The 17476-nt window shown below is 37.8% G+C and overlaps 2 protein-coding genes across 5 annotated transcripts in view; one reads left to right on the top strand and one right to left on the bottom strand.

Annotated features, from left to right (window-relative positions):
• Nucleotides 1–946, top strand: part of LOC144661287 (translin-like) — a 59531-nt gene extending 58585 nt beyond the window's left edge. For both annotated transcript variants that reach the window (XM_078521992.1, XM_078521993.1), the window contains one exon: nucleotides 61–946. In XM_078521992.1, the coding sequence (XP_078378118.1) occupies nucleotides 61–285 (225 nt within the window). In that variant the 3' untranslated portion in view covers nucleotides 286–946. The remainder of the gene's footprint in view (nucleotides 1–60) is intronic.
• The window catches only part of LOC144661252 (uncharacterized), an 82343-nt gene extending 64867 nt beyond the window's left edge, over nucleotides 1–17476 (bottom strand). Inside the window, exons 1-2 of one of the 3 annotated variants that reach the window (XM_078521952.1) lie at nucleotides 16205–17476; nucleotides 2471–5929 (exon numbers count right to left, since the gene is read on the bottom strand). In XM_078521952.1, the coding sequence (XP_078378078.1) occupies nucleotides 5503–5929; nucleotides 16205–17430 (1653 nt within the window). In that variant the 5' untranslated portion in view covers nucleotides 17431–17476 and the 3' untranslated portion in view covers nucleotides 2471–5502. Of the gene's footprint in view, nucleotides 1–2470; nucleotides 5930–15812 lie in introns of those variants that run through there. The other 2 variants (XM_078521954.1, XM_078521953.1) reach the window with 2 other exon arrangements.

Genomic DNA, 17476 nt, shown 5'->3' on the forward strand with positions numbered 1-17476 from the left:
CTACTACAATCCACATTTATTAAATTTCCAACCAATGTTTGACTGTTCTTTTAATTTCAGTCACGGTTTGCAGTGAACAGTGTAACCTCAGCAGATTACGGCCGACCTTACAAAATAGCTGCATTTGTAGCTGAGCTAGATGCTGGTTTCAGACTGTTAAATCTTAAAAATGACTCTCTCAGAAAGAAGTTTGATGGCCTCAAATACGACCTCAAGAAAATTGAAGAAGTGGTTTATGATCTGACCATCAGAGGACTGAAACCAGCTGTGGAAGAGGCCAGTTAAAAGAAACAAATCAAAGCCTGTGGGGGTGAGGGAGAGGAGGGCCTGGATGAATGTGGCTCTGTGGACTGAGATGTCCCTGTGAGATGTTGATGTGACCACAAACACAGCAAACTTAAACACACACTGTTGTATTACTGCCCTCGCTGATAAAAATGTCTGCAAGAGACTAACTACTGCAATCTTTTATCCAAATCAGTCTGACTAGCTAATATAAATTATGTGGTTATTGCAGTGCAACCAAAATCACTGGACATGGTTAATATTACAACTATATCTTTACATAGTGGCTGTCTTCTCTTAATCAGGCAGAATATTGACAACGTACATTGACCAAATGGACGGGAACAAATTTCCCATGTTAGTGGACTGAAATAAGAAACGTGTGTTTCCTTCATTCTTTGTTGTGTCTGCAAGCATAAAACCAAAGCCATATCTGTTCATTAGCTGTATGTAAGAATTTATTTTGTCATGGATTCCATAAATTAACCTGTTTTGTTACATTGGAGTTCATCTTGTTGGGGCTTGCAAGACTTACTTGGTTTTTGACAATAAATTGCCTGAGATTTCAGTTTGTGTTGGAACAGTTGCCTAGTAACATGTGTCATTTCTAAGGAGTGATCACTTATTATTTTATTGGATAATAAAAACCAGCTTTTGAGTTCTTAGCGGCAAATTTTCTTTCAACAGCGCTTTCTCACTGAAGAACAATAAATTAAAGTTATACGAGGAGTGTCACGCCAGCTGGGTGACTTATCAGTCTTGGTAATGCTTCATGCTATGAAAAGTGTTGATGATAATAATGGCTCACTAATGACATACCGGTATGTAACAACTGAACTGACTTTCTCAAAGTCGTTCGCTTCTCATTTCCGGTTTGGTGGTTGTACATGTAGACCCTGGGTGTGCTCAAATTGTAGGCAAGTCTACTGAATACATGTCATGTGAGTGAACATTTCCCTGTACAGTATCATGTGGACATGATTTGTCCTCCTAATCCACAGTTCAGATAAACCACTGTAGTATGCCCTGTTTTCAGGAATTTCTTTCTTGGTTTACAATCACTATGTAACTGTACTCACAGGGTTCTAAATTATTTGAGAATTTTGCACTTTACCAGGGCCTTTACCCAGGTGGGGGTACTCAAAGTATACATGACGGGGGAGACAGACATTTTTTTTTTTTTTTTTTTTTTTTTGGGGGGGGGGGGGGGTTTAAAATTTACACACTCGGTGTTTTTTAGGGTCAAAAGATCTGTCACATTTTTTAGGTCTTAAAAAAATAAGCCTTTTTTTGTTCTTATCTCAGAGCAAACTTTTCGTTTTGGGTTGTCGTTACGATCAGTGAATCAGAAATAGTAGTAGTAGATAAAATATGAGCGGGAGACCTGTATGGGCGATTACAATGGCGAGCCTATCGTCTCGCCATTGTAAATGCCCATAAAGATCTGACACGAATATTTTATTCTACTTGTGAAATGAAAACAATAAATTGAATGCAAAGTGTATTGTTATGCGATTCGGGAGAGATCTGTATCAAATGTTAATGAATACTAATTAGCTGAGCAGGAGTTTGTATCAAAAGTTAATTCTATTGTTTGATTTTTATTGGGGTTTACAGTCGTGTACATGTGATCTGAATACAGTGCTGGGATTGGTTTGCACCCTCATGAATAGTTAATGAATTTTACAATAGCAAGAAAAAGAAGGGCTTCAGAGAGTGGGAGAAAAGAGAGACCTTGGGAACATGGTTGGCTGTTCCACATTTAGATGCCTGCAAGTGCTCAATCGCGTATCTAGATCCCACATCCAACCTTGACAAGTGTAAGGTGGGTTCTGAGTATGAGATCAGCCTGTTCCTGTTCGGTTTGTTGGGGAACAATGCGAAAAACGGCGAGCAAAAAAATAAGGGGAGAGGTTGCTCGCGTGCACTCACCATTCTTTGCAGTTATCCCATATTTCACCCTGCTCCCCAGCTAACGGAATGCCTGAAACAGGCATCGATTCCCTGTTAAATGTCTTCCGACTTAACGATATAGTAATAGGAAGTGTTTTTGTTTTTTAAAAAAGTGAATTAGAAAAACTAGTGTTTGCAAAAAAATTTGGATAAACAAGTGTTTGACAAGAACACCTATGTATTAAATTTTATTATTTTTGGTTGGTTCTTTGTGATCTTATGGGCGACATGTGGATCCAAGAGGAACAATATAAGAAGTTTTCAGTGGATGGTCAATTCTTGCATTTCAGCACCTTAGTTTGTGGATTTTAATTCTAATTTAATTTTAATTTTAATTCAATAGTTAAAACTATTTTGGACTTATGTACACATGCACACTGGTATTGAGTATGAAGAGAGCAAACAAAAATGACAGACACAAGTTTTTGTGCATATTTAAGAATTGTTGTTGGGGAAACCGGAAGGAAAAATCCACATTTATGTGGAAAAATGCTTGTCTGACACACCTGGCTCCAAAAGTATTTAGTTGAATTTAACAAGCATCAATTCATGACAAGGATCCCCCTCGGTGTCATTTACAGAGTGCCTCCACCCCTCCCCTCTACCAAGGCCTGATCAGTCCACAGGTTGTCATACCAACAAAGAGAAACACTCCCTTGAGAAAACACCATTGAAACATGCAATTAAATCAGCAGCAACCTTTTTTCTTTTTATCACTTTATTAGTACAAAAATAAGTAGTTATTACAGAAAGCTATGATTTAAATTATTTAGAGCAGTTTTCAAATGACTACCATAGTGTAAAACCAAAAACAAAGTAATCACTCTGGCCAATCACAAAGAGCTCAGACAATCAGACCAGCAAGCCAATCAAAACTCACAACATAACATGTAACTAGCATAAAGTTCGGGAAAACGTGTGTGAGCAAGTCATGATTGCAGGTTTTGGTTTGTCTTCTGATTGGTAAAGAAAGTGGTGCAATATTTTTAAACCAATCACTTGGGGCAGCAATGCAAAACCAAAGCAAATGCCAGTTACTTTCGATGCTCAAGTGAAAACTGCTCTATTTAAAAACAGTAATTATATTTAACAATTACCGGTACTGGTATCATGATAAAATAAGTGGTAACTGCAAACAGTTACGATTTATTAAGCCAGCCGCACACAAGAGCAACTAGCTGAGCTATTCACCTCACGTGCCCATTTGCTCAGCCATTTACTCACTGCACATTCACCACAGACAGTGAGGAAAGTGTTTAGCAAGTTTGATTTGGTAGCTGCCATGTTGAATCACGTGAGCATTCTCCATGTGTTTATTGGTCAGTTGATATTTCTGGCTGAGCATGCACACGTTGAGGATTTTTCCACTCAAGGCAAAAAACATCAAACATGATAAATATTTTCCTCAAGGCCTCGCGAGGTAAAATTCTCACGAAAAATGCCTGCACACGAGAGAAATCTGCTGAGCAAATGGGCATGCGAGGCTGTTTAACTACTGAAGGCAGAAATTATTATAGTAAGGTATAGCAAAAGTTTTCTACGACGTTTGCTTATTTTTATTTTTTGGTTATTTTGTTATTATTTATACCTGACTGCACTGAGTTTAATGAATGGTTAACTCAAGTTCAAAAGCTATACTGTCAAACAATGCTTATTAATAAAATTGCTGATACATATATAATATATGTATTCTCCTTAAAAAATATTGACAGAAAGTGGCTATTTTTTATACATTTATAATAGACTGGAATCATCGAGCACTATACCCCACTAGGGTGCCTGTTGCTTTTAATGCACCGTCAAATATTACTGAAAATGTTTTGAAAATAATTACTGCAATAGAAATGTCAAATTAGGATGTTTACCACTTTCTACCAGCCACTCACAGAGTTGAATGCACTTATCTAATCTGTTGAGAATTACTGCTAGTTTTTAAAATTTATGATAGACTGGTATCATTGAGCACTATACCCTACTATTGAACATGTTCACAGACTAGTATCTGTGCTTTCAGTGCACCATCAAATTGAAAAATCTGATGAAACTTTTTCAAATTACACACGAAATGCCATTTTAACATGACTGACCATTTTCTTATAGTCATTCATTCAGAGAGTCTACCCATTTAGCTAATCTGTTGACAATAACTGCTAGCAACAGCTGTAACAAGTCTTATAAATGTAATTTACAAATAACAGGGGGCTCACATCACAAAAGTGATATTTGTGTGAGGCCCCGTGAGGAAACACATGGATATTAATTGATAAAAATGTCAATAATAACAGGTAAACACATTGAACGATTTAAAAAAATATCAAATGCAAAAAGCTTAAAAAGTTATCATAAAAGGTTAAGTAAATGTTACAATTTGTAGAAAGAAGGAATGCTTCTAAAAATTTTTCTGTGAATGAGAGATGACAGAACCTTCGTTATGATCAGATGCATGGAATTACGTTTTACATGTAAAACAGAAATGCTAATCAGACATAGAATTAGAAAGGGACACAATTACGGGTGTTTATTATGTCATGATGTTTATAACAATGTACTACTGAAATTTCATAAATCCATGTGTCACATAAGCATGTGGACATTCTTTATCTGCTGGCGTACGCTGATTTTAATTTCAGTTCTATATGCCATTTCAGCTTTGGTGTTTTCTGTTTTCTGGTCAAGTTACTTGTCAAATATTGCCATGATTTGAAAGTCTTAAAGGACTCTAGAATGCAACAAACCAGTGAAAAATGCTTTTCTGTGTAAGGTCTGGTTTACAAAATATGATGTGTGTGGACTCTTTCTGTTGTGTTTTTTAAAAACCAAACTGAGTCATCCCCTCCCACTGCAGGAATTAATTGATACGGTTTGCCTTAAATTCTTAGAGACTTGTCCACCGAACTTCCTTTCCACATTCTGTAAGTAACAAGTCTTTTTACAAAATGCTACTGCTATTGTGAAGCAATTAAGTGTTCGACATGCTGCCGGAAGGCACAAAAAATATGAAAGTTCTAAAAAATTTTCAAGACTGCATTAGCTTACATGTAAATGATTTTGTATTATGAGAAGAAACTCATTTTAGCTTAGTATTTTAGGATTTTAAGGTATACACAACATCCATGCCATTTTTACATTGCTATTATTATCTGTTTTACACTTAAGCTTATTATGTAAACAAGTGTCCACACTGAAACAGTTTTATGCTTCTTGTTTCATAACATTATTAACATTATTTTAAAATATCAGTTGTGGACCCCGACATCATATTTTTTAAATAACGACTACCTTTTTTTCATCACAAGCTACAGAAATGCGTCCCTCAGTAGTCACTGTTATCCCTCGTATAAAGTCACCAATCTGTTCATCATGGATTTGAGTGCTCCGCACAAACTCGCCATCTTTGGTGTAAACTTCCACCAGCAGGTGATCTTTCCCTCGTTGTTTATCAGCGAGGACAACATGTTCACTTGCCCGGTGAAATGCAATTCTAGGATACAAATAACTTCCTTGGAGTTTAAACTTGTTAAGATGGTCGCCATGTTCACTGAATATGTGAACACAGGAATCCTCCCTGTCCACTACCAGAACACGGCCATCATTAGCAGCAGTGATATCCATCGCACCCTTCAATATGTCTTCACCAAACGAGCGAACAAACTGACCATCAGTCTCATGCACATCAACCACATAACCATACCTCAGTACCAGTACTTTGCCACTGTCGGTGACTGTCAGTCTGCCCCAGACCCCTCCCCTCACAGGAAACTTGCGACGCAGGTCAGCGGTGTTGTTAAATTCGTAAACAACGTACTCTCTCTCCGCTCCTGGCTTTTCCAATTTGACCAAAACATAGATATTGTCATTCATGTCTGTGGCTACATCAAGAACAGATAACTTTGTACCTACGTCATCTTTAGGGAGACTGAAAAGGTTCATGAATGTTCCAGTACTGTCAAACACCTTAACGTTACCATCCTCAATGTCTCCAACAATGAATTGTCCGCTGGAGTTTGTAGCGATACCACACGGCACCTTCAGCTTGTGCTCCTCTTCACCCTCCTGACCAAATGACCATGGTACACAACAGTGCTCCATGCCCTGTTTACGCAGAGCTTTAGTTATTCTTTCGTCACGCAAAAGATCAACTTTCTCCTGTCCGATATCAATAGTAGGGCAGATCGGGAGAAGAACGTCTTTGCCGACTGCTAATGTTTGTATGACGTCATAGATGACACGATTCACGCGACAGACACTGGAAATGATTTTCCTGCGTTCGTCTTTACCAAACAAGCCCCTTACTGCCTGGATGCCTTTCTTGAGTTGAACATCAAAACTGCTCTGAACTGCTGTCAGACTGTGTAACTCTTCCATGCACTGTCTACACAGTCCCAATGCGTCCGCGGGATTGTCTACGTTCTCTAGAATTGTCGCCATAACTCGATAGTCCATAGCCAGAATGCGGTCAGACGTTTCCAGAGCTTCATTATTAAAGGCTTCTGTTGCTTTCCAGCGAGCATCACTGAATCTTTTCTTTGCGTCAGAAAGCTTTTTCGTAGCTGATTCATCCAGGTCTGTAAGATCTAAGTTTCCCACTCCTTTGACTAATGCTTCAGCACAACCCGCTGGTGAAGGTATCGCGCCGTGCTCGCTTCTGGACCCTGCCTCGCAAAACATTTCACACAACAACACAATTCCCTCCTTAAAGAAGCTGATACTTGTCCCCAAATCTTTCTTTGATAATCCATCCAACTTGGATTTGATATCGTCGATTTCACGCACAATCAATCCACGAAATTTTTGATCTGTTACATCGCCATCTTTTAGCTTCTCCGCTGCCTTATCCCTGCCTTTATTCACAAGCAAGCCAATTGTGGCTTTGAACACTGCTGTTACAATCGAAGACATAATCGTCAAATAAAAGAACTTTGAAACTGTTTTCTACTAAATGACAAAGCTATTGATTGCAGCGGCGTTGTACACGTAAATAAACAAATTCCACAAAGTTTTGCCTATAAATTAGATTTCGAAACAAAGAACTAAGTTCTAGTCCAGTGCCTTACAAGAGTGAATAATAACTTTTGTTGACGCAATGGTTTTCAGCCTCTTAACAGCTATGGAAACAATGAGAGCGGAAATTTTGTCTCAAGTAGTGAAAGAATGCCTGTCATACAAATAGTAAATTTATATGTGATGTTTGGGGGTAATCACGATTTAGCTTTAATCCTTTCACTAAGTCCGGAAACAAATAGTAGAAAAATACTTTCGATTCAAATTCTATAAAATAATTAAAAGATCTCTTGTCGATTAATTAATTTGGATTTTTGAATTTTGTTTTGGTTTTTAAACAGTTTTCAATACTAACAAATCCTTGAATTCCATGAAAGGGTGTGATGAGAGTTTTAGCTGCACTTTTTTTCCACGGTATATTTGGAAATTAGCACATCCGAAAACCGAAATCCCGCTGACAACAAATCAAAGGAATTTACCCGTTCATGTTCGATAAGATCTTTTTTTGTTATTATTCAAATACTTATATGTCAAAGCGACATTAAATATGAAACAATATCAGACCACACGTGACAAGCAGTGGCGCAAAATGCGCGGGAAAGTTTCGGGAAATGAGATCAAGTTACTCCGTGATATTTTAAGTTTTGTTTTGTTTAAAATAAAGTTTGTTCTTGAGAATATAGCGGAATGAATATATGTATAGATAAGGTTCATCGTTATTCATAATCCGCGTGAAATGTTGAAGTGCGAGACGTCATTATAACAGCAGATTCTCCGGCTTGAGTGAAAATCATAGAATCTCTAAAAGAAAATTAATCCATTGTGTGGACAAACTGACCGAGAAGAAAGAAAAACTACGGTTTTGGGGCATTGGGAACGCACGTGAGATGGAACATGTTAATGATACATGTATTAATAATTGCAAATTTTTGTAATTGTTACAATTAAGGAAGTCATAACATGATTAACACTCCAAGCCACTCAGACTGAAAGACGCCATCATATTGCCCTGATATGAAAAAAAAAATACTGTCGACCTGATATGAAAAGAAAAATACTTATTCTGTATAGCAGCATCTAAGGTGTTATACTAAGTGACTTGGCATCTATTACAGGAATTTCATGTCTTTAAAATCAAAGTACTGTAGTTTATTACCTCCCCTTTCCCCCAGCACACACTTGTTTCAGGTTTAACAACTCATTGGAACTAATCTCATAGTCACATGTGTCTCTGATCAGATCATTAGAGCATTGAATAATCACGTTTTCCCACTCGTTTGCGGCAGGCGAAGAAACAGCTACAGCACAAACAAACGATCATCGAGAACTATAGAAGGGTTTCTGTGGAGGGAATATGTTTGTGTACTTCTATTTATTGCATGGCTTTACGCAGAGCTGAATTGAACGGGCATAATTTTCGAACAAATCTTTCTGTGTCAAGACGCTAAGTGCGTCATTGCAACACATTAACAAGTCCATTAGTAACCTTGAAGAAGCTGTCGAACCATAGCAGGATATTGCGTCAATTGTCCTTTAAGGTTTTTTTAAAGTGACTTGGCCTGTTTGAAAACAAACTTAAAAGTTTGTTTTCAAACAGGGTCTTAAAATAACAGGTATTCTAGACTTCTTGGATAAGGTCGATTAACCGTAGGCCCCAACTCCTGCATCTTTAGGTTGCAGTCGACATGGGATGTAAAAGAACCCACTCATTTATCTTTAAGAGCAGAGCATGGAGTTCACAGTGTTGTGGTATGGTCTTGAATTGCCCACTGTGTTGTGTACTGTGAAATGCTCGGAGATATTAGCTGTATAAGCTACTCTACAAAATACGAGGGTAGACAAAGTGATGATGATGATTATTATTCTTAGAGAGATTGAGGGGATAGTATTTAATATCTACAATTCTCGTTTAATTGATTGTCCAACCAAATCTTATGGTTTAATGTTTGACTCTTTCAGTCAAGGCTTGCAGTGAACAGTGTAACATCTGCAGATTATGGCCGACCTCACAAAATAGCTGCATTTGTAGCTGAGCTAGACGCTGGCTTCAGACTGTTAAATCGTAAAAATGACTCTCTCAGAAAGAAATTTGATGGCCTCAAATATGACCTCAAGAAAATTGAAGAAGTGGTTTATGATTTGACCATCAGAGGACTGAAACCAGCTGTGGAAGAGGCCAGTTAAAAGAGACAAATCAAAACCCGTGGGAGTGAGGGAGAGGAGTGCCTGGATGAATGTGGCTCTGTGGACTGTCAAAGCAAGCCAGTGAGATGTTGATGTGCCATATAGACACAGCAAAGGATTACAACATAATAAAGTCTCAATCTCTTGTGTATTACTGCAGTGGCAGATCCAGGAGAGGGGCCCGGGCACCCACCTTATTTTTTCGGAAATAGCGCATTTTCTTTGAAGTGCCTGAATTATTTTCGCAGAATTCAATATTCATGGTCAAGCGGGCCCCCTCCTTAGCTGGAGGTCTGGATCCGCCACTGTACTGCTCTTGCTGATGAAAATGTCTGAGAGAGACTAGCTTCATGTGTACTGCAATCTTTTCATTCTGATCAAACTTATATTTATACAGTGGCTGTCTTCTCAGAATATTAGGGACTTTAAGATACCTGGACGGATGACCTCGAGGACGGTAAAATTTCGCGAGGAGGACTGGGACGATGTCGACGTTCTTGGTGGGAGCTTCCAACGTTAAGAGCCGGTGTGTGTGAACGGAGGACGGCTTCGTTAGTGGATCAATAATTCCATTTGGCGCTTCTAGCCCAAAGTGTGGGACCAGAAAGCACTATTTTCATTCACAGGGTACATATTCCAGGTGAAATTTTTGTACAAACAGGCAAGAAAGTTCATAATTTCACGCACGTGGCTTCGCCATCAGCGGTTATGCAAATATATTCGCAACCGCAAATAAAACTTGACTTCTTAACTTTTTATCTGTACCAAACCAAGAATACCATAAAGAACCACCTAACAAAGAAACAGAATTAAAAAATAATGAGATTTTTAAACGAAATCATACAAAAAGCACTCCCGTTCACTGGTGGACGGGAAAACTATACTTCTCACGTCCTCGACAACAGCTGGACGGAGCTGGACGGCAATGTGCGTGAAGCGGGCATGCGCAATATAGGCTACACGCGAAAATTACTTCCGGTCAGCCGTCCTCGAGGTCAGCCGTCCAGGTATCTTAAAGTCCCTATTGACAATTTCCTATGTTAGTTGACTGGAATCAGAAATGCATGTTTTCTTCATTGTTTGTTGTGTTCAAGCATAAAAACCAAAGCCAAATCTGTTCATTGGCTGTAAGCAAGCATTCATTTTATCTTGAATATCACCTGTTTTGTTACACTGGAGTTCATCGTTTTTGGCTTACAAGACTAACTTGGTTCTTGATAATTGACTGAGACCACAGTTTACATTGAAATGGTTGCCAAGTAACAGGTGACATTTTTAAGGAGTGGTCACTCCAGCTGTTACCTTATTCTCACTAAATTTCGCGAGTACTTAATTTCGCGAAAAATCAAGAGCCATATTTCGCGAGTACTTAATTTCGCGATTTTGAGAGGAAAGTACAATTGGAGTGTATTAAATTTCGCGATTTTTTATCTATTCTTTAATATGAAGCTTTGACCTCGAAACTGTAACAACATAATTAATATGAAAGTCATCGTAAAAACAGCAAACAAAACAATATACACATAACAAAACATAAGGTATTCAACGGTCTAAATCCCTAATAGGTTCATCTACGGCTGCAAGAGCGATATTTTAAGGAATTTGGCGACAGAGAACAGTTCGAACAGTGCGACTGATAGAGTGGGAGATAACTAATATAATGAACAAAATTAAACAAAAAAATCTAAAAATGAAGCTCAGACATGTTATAATAACTACGATAAAACACACCGAGTTTCATTATTTTTTTATATTATCAGTACGATTTAAATTTCGCGATTTAAAACTTCGCGTGTCCTATATTTCGCGAGTATTAAATTTCGCGATTTTTTCAAAATCGCGAAGATCCCGAAATTTAGTACTCGCGAAATTAAGTGAGAACTAGGTATTTTATTGGATATAATAAAAACTGCAGTGTAAACAACACTTTCTCACTGGAGAACAGTAGCTTAAAAATAGGGGGGTGTCATGCTGGGTGTCTTACATATATCTGTCACAGTAATGTTTAAAACTACAAGAAGTGTTGATAATAATAATAATTATAATGGCTCACTGATGTCACATGTAACATCATGCTACTCACTGGGTTATAAATTATTTGAGGATTTTTTTTTCTTTACTAGGGACCAAATGTGATTATTTTTGGTCTTTTGAGGCTGTACCATTCTTGTGTCCAGGGTCTCTCTTGCTCCTGCCCCTGGAGCAAACTCTAGAAAGAGGGGCACCAGGGAGCAGGAAAAGAAGAAACCCTGGAAACTAGTCTGGCTGCACCTCGTCTAGATTCCTGTGAGTGCACCACCACGTACCTAAATTTTGAGCTCCCCTTGAAAAGTGTGATGTGGGTACTGGGTAGGAGATTGCATTGTAAATACATCAGTTCCCTGCAGCTTCCTCTAACAAATATAGTAATGAGAAGTTACAAACTGATCACTTGTGAACAGTCAGCAACTCTGAGAATCATGTAAAATGTACATATGCATAAAAGTGGATCAGAGGAACAAAAGTTTACAAGAAAATCGGAATAAACAAGAGAGTTTGAAAAGAACACTTTTGTATTTGGCTGGTTGTCTGTGATCTCATGGGTGTCCTGTGAAACCTAGAGGAACAAGTTAAGGAGTTTTGGATTGTTTGTTCTTACATTTCAATGCCTTTGTGAATAAACTACTTTGGACTAAACATGCAAACTGGTTTGAGTATGAAAAGAGAAAACAAAAATGGCGAGGCAAAGTTTTTGTGCATTATGAATTCGAAGAATTCCACATCAAGAAAATTTTACTAACTGTGGGTTAGTGAAATGCTCTTCTGGGACATATCACTTCCAAAGTATTTAGTTGATGTTAAGTTCATGAGTTAACTTTTGGCAAGCATCCCCATCAGTGTCATATACCCCTATCCCACCCCTCCCCCTAGCATAGCCTGATCAGTTCACAGGTCATTATACCAACAAACTAAAGATAAACACTCCCTTGAGAAAACACCATTTAAACATGACATAAAATCAACAGCAACTTTTTTTTCCTTTTTAAGCACTTTTAATTATTAGTACAAAAATAGGCAGTAATTACAGAAAGCTACGATTTAAATTGTTTAGAGCAGTTTTCAACCAAACCAAAACCAAAGTAATTCTCTAGCCAGTCACAAAGGGCTCAGACAATCTGGCCAGTGAACCAATCAAAACTCACAGCATAACATGTAGCTGGCGCGAAATGCGGGAAAACGTGTGTGAGCAAGTCGCAATTGGTTTTGTTTTCTCTTGGTGATGCAAGATTTTTAAACCAATCACTTGGCGCAAAAATGCAAAACCAAACCAAATGCAAGTTACTTTCGACGCTCAAGTGAAAACCGCTCTATACAATAACTACAATACACTTCATACAGAGTTAAGAACTAGTAACAATTGGCTACAATTATTATGATAAAATAAGTGGTAACTGCAAACAATTACAGTTTATTAACTACTAATGTTATAAGGCATTTACTTACTTTAATTTTTTTGGTATTTTGTCAGGGAAGTAGCTAAGAAAAAAACTAAGCTGGCTCGTTAAAAAGCCCAGCTGGCTTTTCTGGTCTTTATATCCTCAAAATTATCCCTGGCCAAGTCTTTTGTTTTCTAGTGAAATTTCAGCCGGTCATAAGCTCTCTTTCAGTCAGTGAAATTAGCCGGCAGCCTGCTCTCAGCTACATCCCTTGTTATTACTTTAACCTGACTGAACTCAGTTTAATGAACAGTTAAATCAAGCTCAATAGCTACCAGTATACTGAACAATGTATAAACAATTATAACTTGCTAGTAAAATATCTGCATTCTCCTTCAAAATTATTGATAGAAATTAAGTGACTACTTTTGATACATTTATAATATCTAATTTTAATCATTGAGCACTATACCCAACTAGGGATGTTCAGAGGCTAGGCTTTTATAGATTGTGCTAGTATAATTTTTGGTATAATTGGAGCTAAAAAGCATAATTTGTGAAACGAGCACTGTCACGGCATAATTAGCAATTTTTAGCACTTTTTGGAGCATAAATTCATAAAATGTAGTAAATATGGTGTACTTTCTACAGAAATAAATGAAATTTAGGTAGTTTGTTCTTGCAATGCGTGTTTTAGCTATACAATTGTGATTGTTAAGTCGTTGGAGGCATTTTACAAACGGTTTAGAGATGCGAGCAGCTAATTTGGACAGCTGACGGCCGTGATAAACTGCCATAAACACAAATAAATTTACAACAACAGTTTATTTAAAAAACATCATAATTTGGTGTCGTTATTGCGCACCTCTATGTATAGAATCTACGTCATTTTGTGAGCATAATTTCGGAAATCAGAAGCATAATTTGGGAATTCTGGCATAATTTTTGCATAATTTGGCAAAATTTTGAGCACTGCTAGTAGCATAATATGCCACTTTTAGGAGCACAATCTATAAAAGCCTATCAGAGGCTAGTAGTCGTGCTTTTACTGCACCATCAAATATAACTGAAACTTTTTTAAAAATATACTGCAATTGAAATGTCAAGTTAGGGTGTTTACCAATTCCTACCAGCCACTCACAGAGTTGAATACACTTATCTAATCTGCTGAGGATTACTGCTTGTTTTTAAAATTTATAATAGACTGGTATCATTGAGCACCATAATAATATTCCACTATGGAGCCTGTTCACAGACTAGAAGCTGTGCTTTTAGGGCACCATCAAATGGAAAAATCTGAAACGTCTTTTTAAAATTTAACATGAAATGTCATTTTAACATAACTGACCATTTTCTAATTGTCATTTATTCAGAGAGTCTACCCATTTAGCTAATCTGTTGACAATAACTGCTAGCAAGTTTAATAAAATAATGCAATTTACAAATAACAGGGAGCTCACATCACAAAAGTGATATTTCTGTGAGGCCCTGTGAGAAAACACAACAATATTAATTGATAAAAATGGCAAAAATAAAAAGTAAAACCATTGATCATATATAAAAACTATCAAGTGCTAAAAGCTAAAAAAAGTTATCATAAAAAGTTAACTAAATGTTACAATTAAGAATTGATTAAAAACATGATTCAAGATACACTGTTCAGGGGGGGGGGGGGGTCCTTCTTAACTATAGATCTGGACAAAGCAGTTGCTAAGGAATTGCTGAACACAGCATTTGGTGGTAAGCGATTTTGGAGCCTCTTGAAAGGCAAAATAGCGAATTTTATTTGGGAGGACACATGCTTTGTAAAAATTATTATTAGGATTTGAATCTCCTATCTAAAACTTGTAGGAAAGATGGAATACTTCCAATTTATCTCTGTGAAAAGGAAAGGCTATTACGTAGAAAATCCACAAATACGGGGGTTTATTATGTCATGACATTTACGACAATACAAATTTCCTAGATCCATGCGATTTTAATTTTAGATCTACAGTATATGCCATTTCAGCTTTGGTTTTTTATATGTTTTCTGGTAAGATGACTTGGCAAATATTGCCACGATTTGAAAGTCTTAAAGGACTCTTGAAATATGCAACAAATCAGTGAAAAAATATGCTTTTCTGTGTAAGGTCTGCTTTACAAAATATGATGGTTAAAAATCTTCCACAGCAGCAAATTGGTAGGTAAGAAGACCCCCCCCCCCCCCCAATATCATCAAGTGCGAAGTAAACAACTCAAAAAAGACTGTAACTTACAGACTAACCATAAAGAGGAATACAGCTGGGAAACAGAGACATCTGACTTTATACCATTAGATCATGATAACTGAAAGGCATGTTCCTGAGCACCTTACAATCAATTTAGCTACGAATAAAGGGTGTGACTGAAGGCAAAACCTCGGTTTCACCTGTTCCTATGACAATGTGACATCACAAAACTGTAAGTCATGCGTCAGTCATAAGAAAGGATTCTTACTATTTTCTTTTAGAATAACAACAGAGTCATTCCCTCCCACCTGCAGGAATTAATTGTTTTTGTTTACCTTAAATTCTGAGACTTGTCCACCAAACTTTCCTTTCCACATTCTGTAAACAACACATCTTTTAATATACAAAATGCTACTGCTATTGTGAAGCAATTAAGTGAAACATGCTGCCGGAAGGCACAAAAAATATGAAAGTTCTCAAAAATTTTCAAGACTGCATTAGCTTCCATGTAAATGATTTTGTATTATGAGGAGAAACTCATTTTAGCTTAGTATTTTAAGATTTATGTATACGCAACATCCATGCCATATTTACATTGCTATTGTTATTTGTTTTAAACTTATTTGGTAAACAAGTGTCCACACTGAAAAGGTTTCATGCTTCTTGTTCCGTTTCATAACATCATTTTACATTATTTTAAAATATCAGTTGTGGACCCCAGCATCATATTTTTTTTAAATAACGAGTACCCTTTTTGCTTCACAAGCTACAGCAATGCGTCCCTCAGTAGTCACTGTTATCCCTTCTACGTCACCAATCCGTTCTTCATGGATTTGAGTGCTCCGCACAAACTCGCCATCTTTGGTGTAAACTTCCACCAGCAGGAGATCTTTCTCTGGTTCTTTACCAGCGAGGACAACATGCTCACTTGCCCGGTGAAATGCAATTCTAGGAGACCAATAACGTCCTTGGAGTTTAAACTTGTTAAGATGTTCGCCGTGTTCACTGAATATGTGAACACAGAAATCATACATGTCCACTACCATAACACGGCCATCATTAGCAGCAGTGATATCAAGCGCACCCTTCAATATGCCTTCACCAAACGAGCGAACAAACTGACCATCAGTTTCATGCACAACCACATTATCATACCTCAGTACCAGTACTTTACCACTGTCGGTGACTGTCAGTCTGCCCCAGTATTCCACTCCCCTCACAGGAAACTTGTGATGCAGGTCAGCGGTGTTGTTAAATTCGTAAACAACGTTCTCATCTCTCTCAGCTCCAGGATTTTTTAATTCGACCAAAACATAGATATTGTCATTCATGTCTGTGGCTACATCAAGAATATATGACTTTGTACCTACGTCATCTTTAGGGAGACTGAAAAGACTCATAAATGTTCCTGTGCTGTCAAACACCTTTACGTTACAATCCCCACTGTCTGCTACAATGAATTGTCTGCTGGAGTTTGTAGCGATACCACTCGGATACTTTAGCTTGTGCTCCTCTTCACCCTCATGACCAAATGACCATGGTGTTTCAGTTACACAACAGAGCTCCATGCCTTGTTTACGCAGGTCTTTAGTTACTCTTTCGTCACACAATGGATCGACTTTCCCTTCTCTGATATCAACAGCAGGCCGGATCAAGAAGGGTACGTTTTTACTGACTGTTCGCGTGACATCGTAGATGACACGATTAACGTGACAGACACTGAAAATGATTTTCCTGCGTTCGTCTTTACCCAACAAGCCCCTCACTGCCTGAATACCTTTCGTGAGCTGAACATCAAAACTATTCTTGACTGCTGATAAAGAGTTTAATTCTTTAATGCACACTCTACACGGTTCGACTGCGTCCGCGGGATTGTCAACTGTCTCTAGTATTGTCGCCATAACACGGTACTGCATTGCGAGAATGCGGTCGGGCGTTTCTAGAGCTTCATTATTAAAGGCCTCTGTTGCTTTTCTTCGAGCATCTTTGAATCTCTTCTTTGCGTTGGAAAGCGCCCTGGTAGCTGATTCGTCCAGGTCTGTAAGCTCCAAGGTTCTCATTCCTTCCGCGAGAGAAATTGCCTCGGTACAAGCTGCTTGTGTTGTTACCGCGCCGTTCTCACTTCTGCCGGACCTTGCCTTTTCAAATACTTTATACAGCAATTCTATTCCCTCCTCAAAGAAGCTGATACTTGCCAGCAAATCTTTCCTTGATAATCCATCCAACTTGGACTTGATATCATCGATTTCACGCACGATCAATCCACGAAATTTTTGATCTGTTACATCGCCATCTTTCAGCTTCTCCGCTGCCTTATCTCTGCCTTTATTCACAAGCAAGCCAATTGTGGCTTTGAACACTGCTGTTACAATCGAAGACATAATCGTCAAATAAAAGAACTTTGAAACTGTTTTCTGCTAAATGACA

This window comes from Oculina patagonica, chromosome 7, assembly GCF_052425735.1.
Source record: "Oculina patagonica isolate OP01 chromosome 7, crgOcupat, whole genome shotgun sequence".
Taxonomy (NCBI): Eukaryota; Metazoa; Cnidaria; class Anthozoa; order Scleractinia; family Oculinidae; genus Oculina; species Oculina patagonica.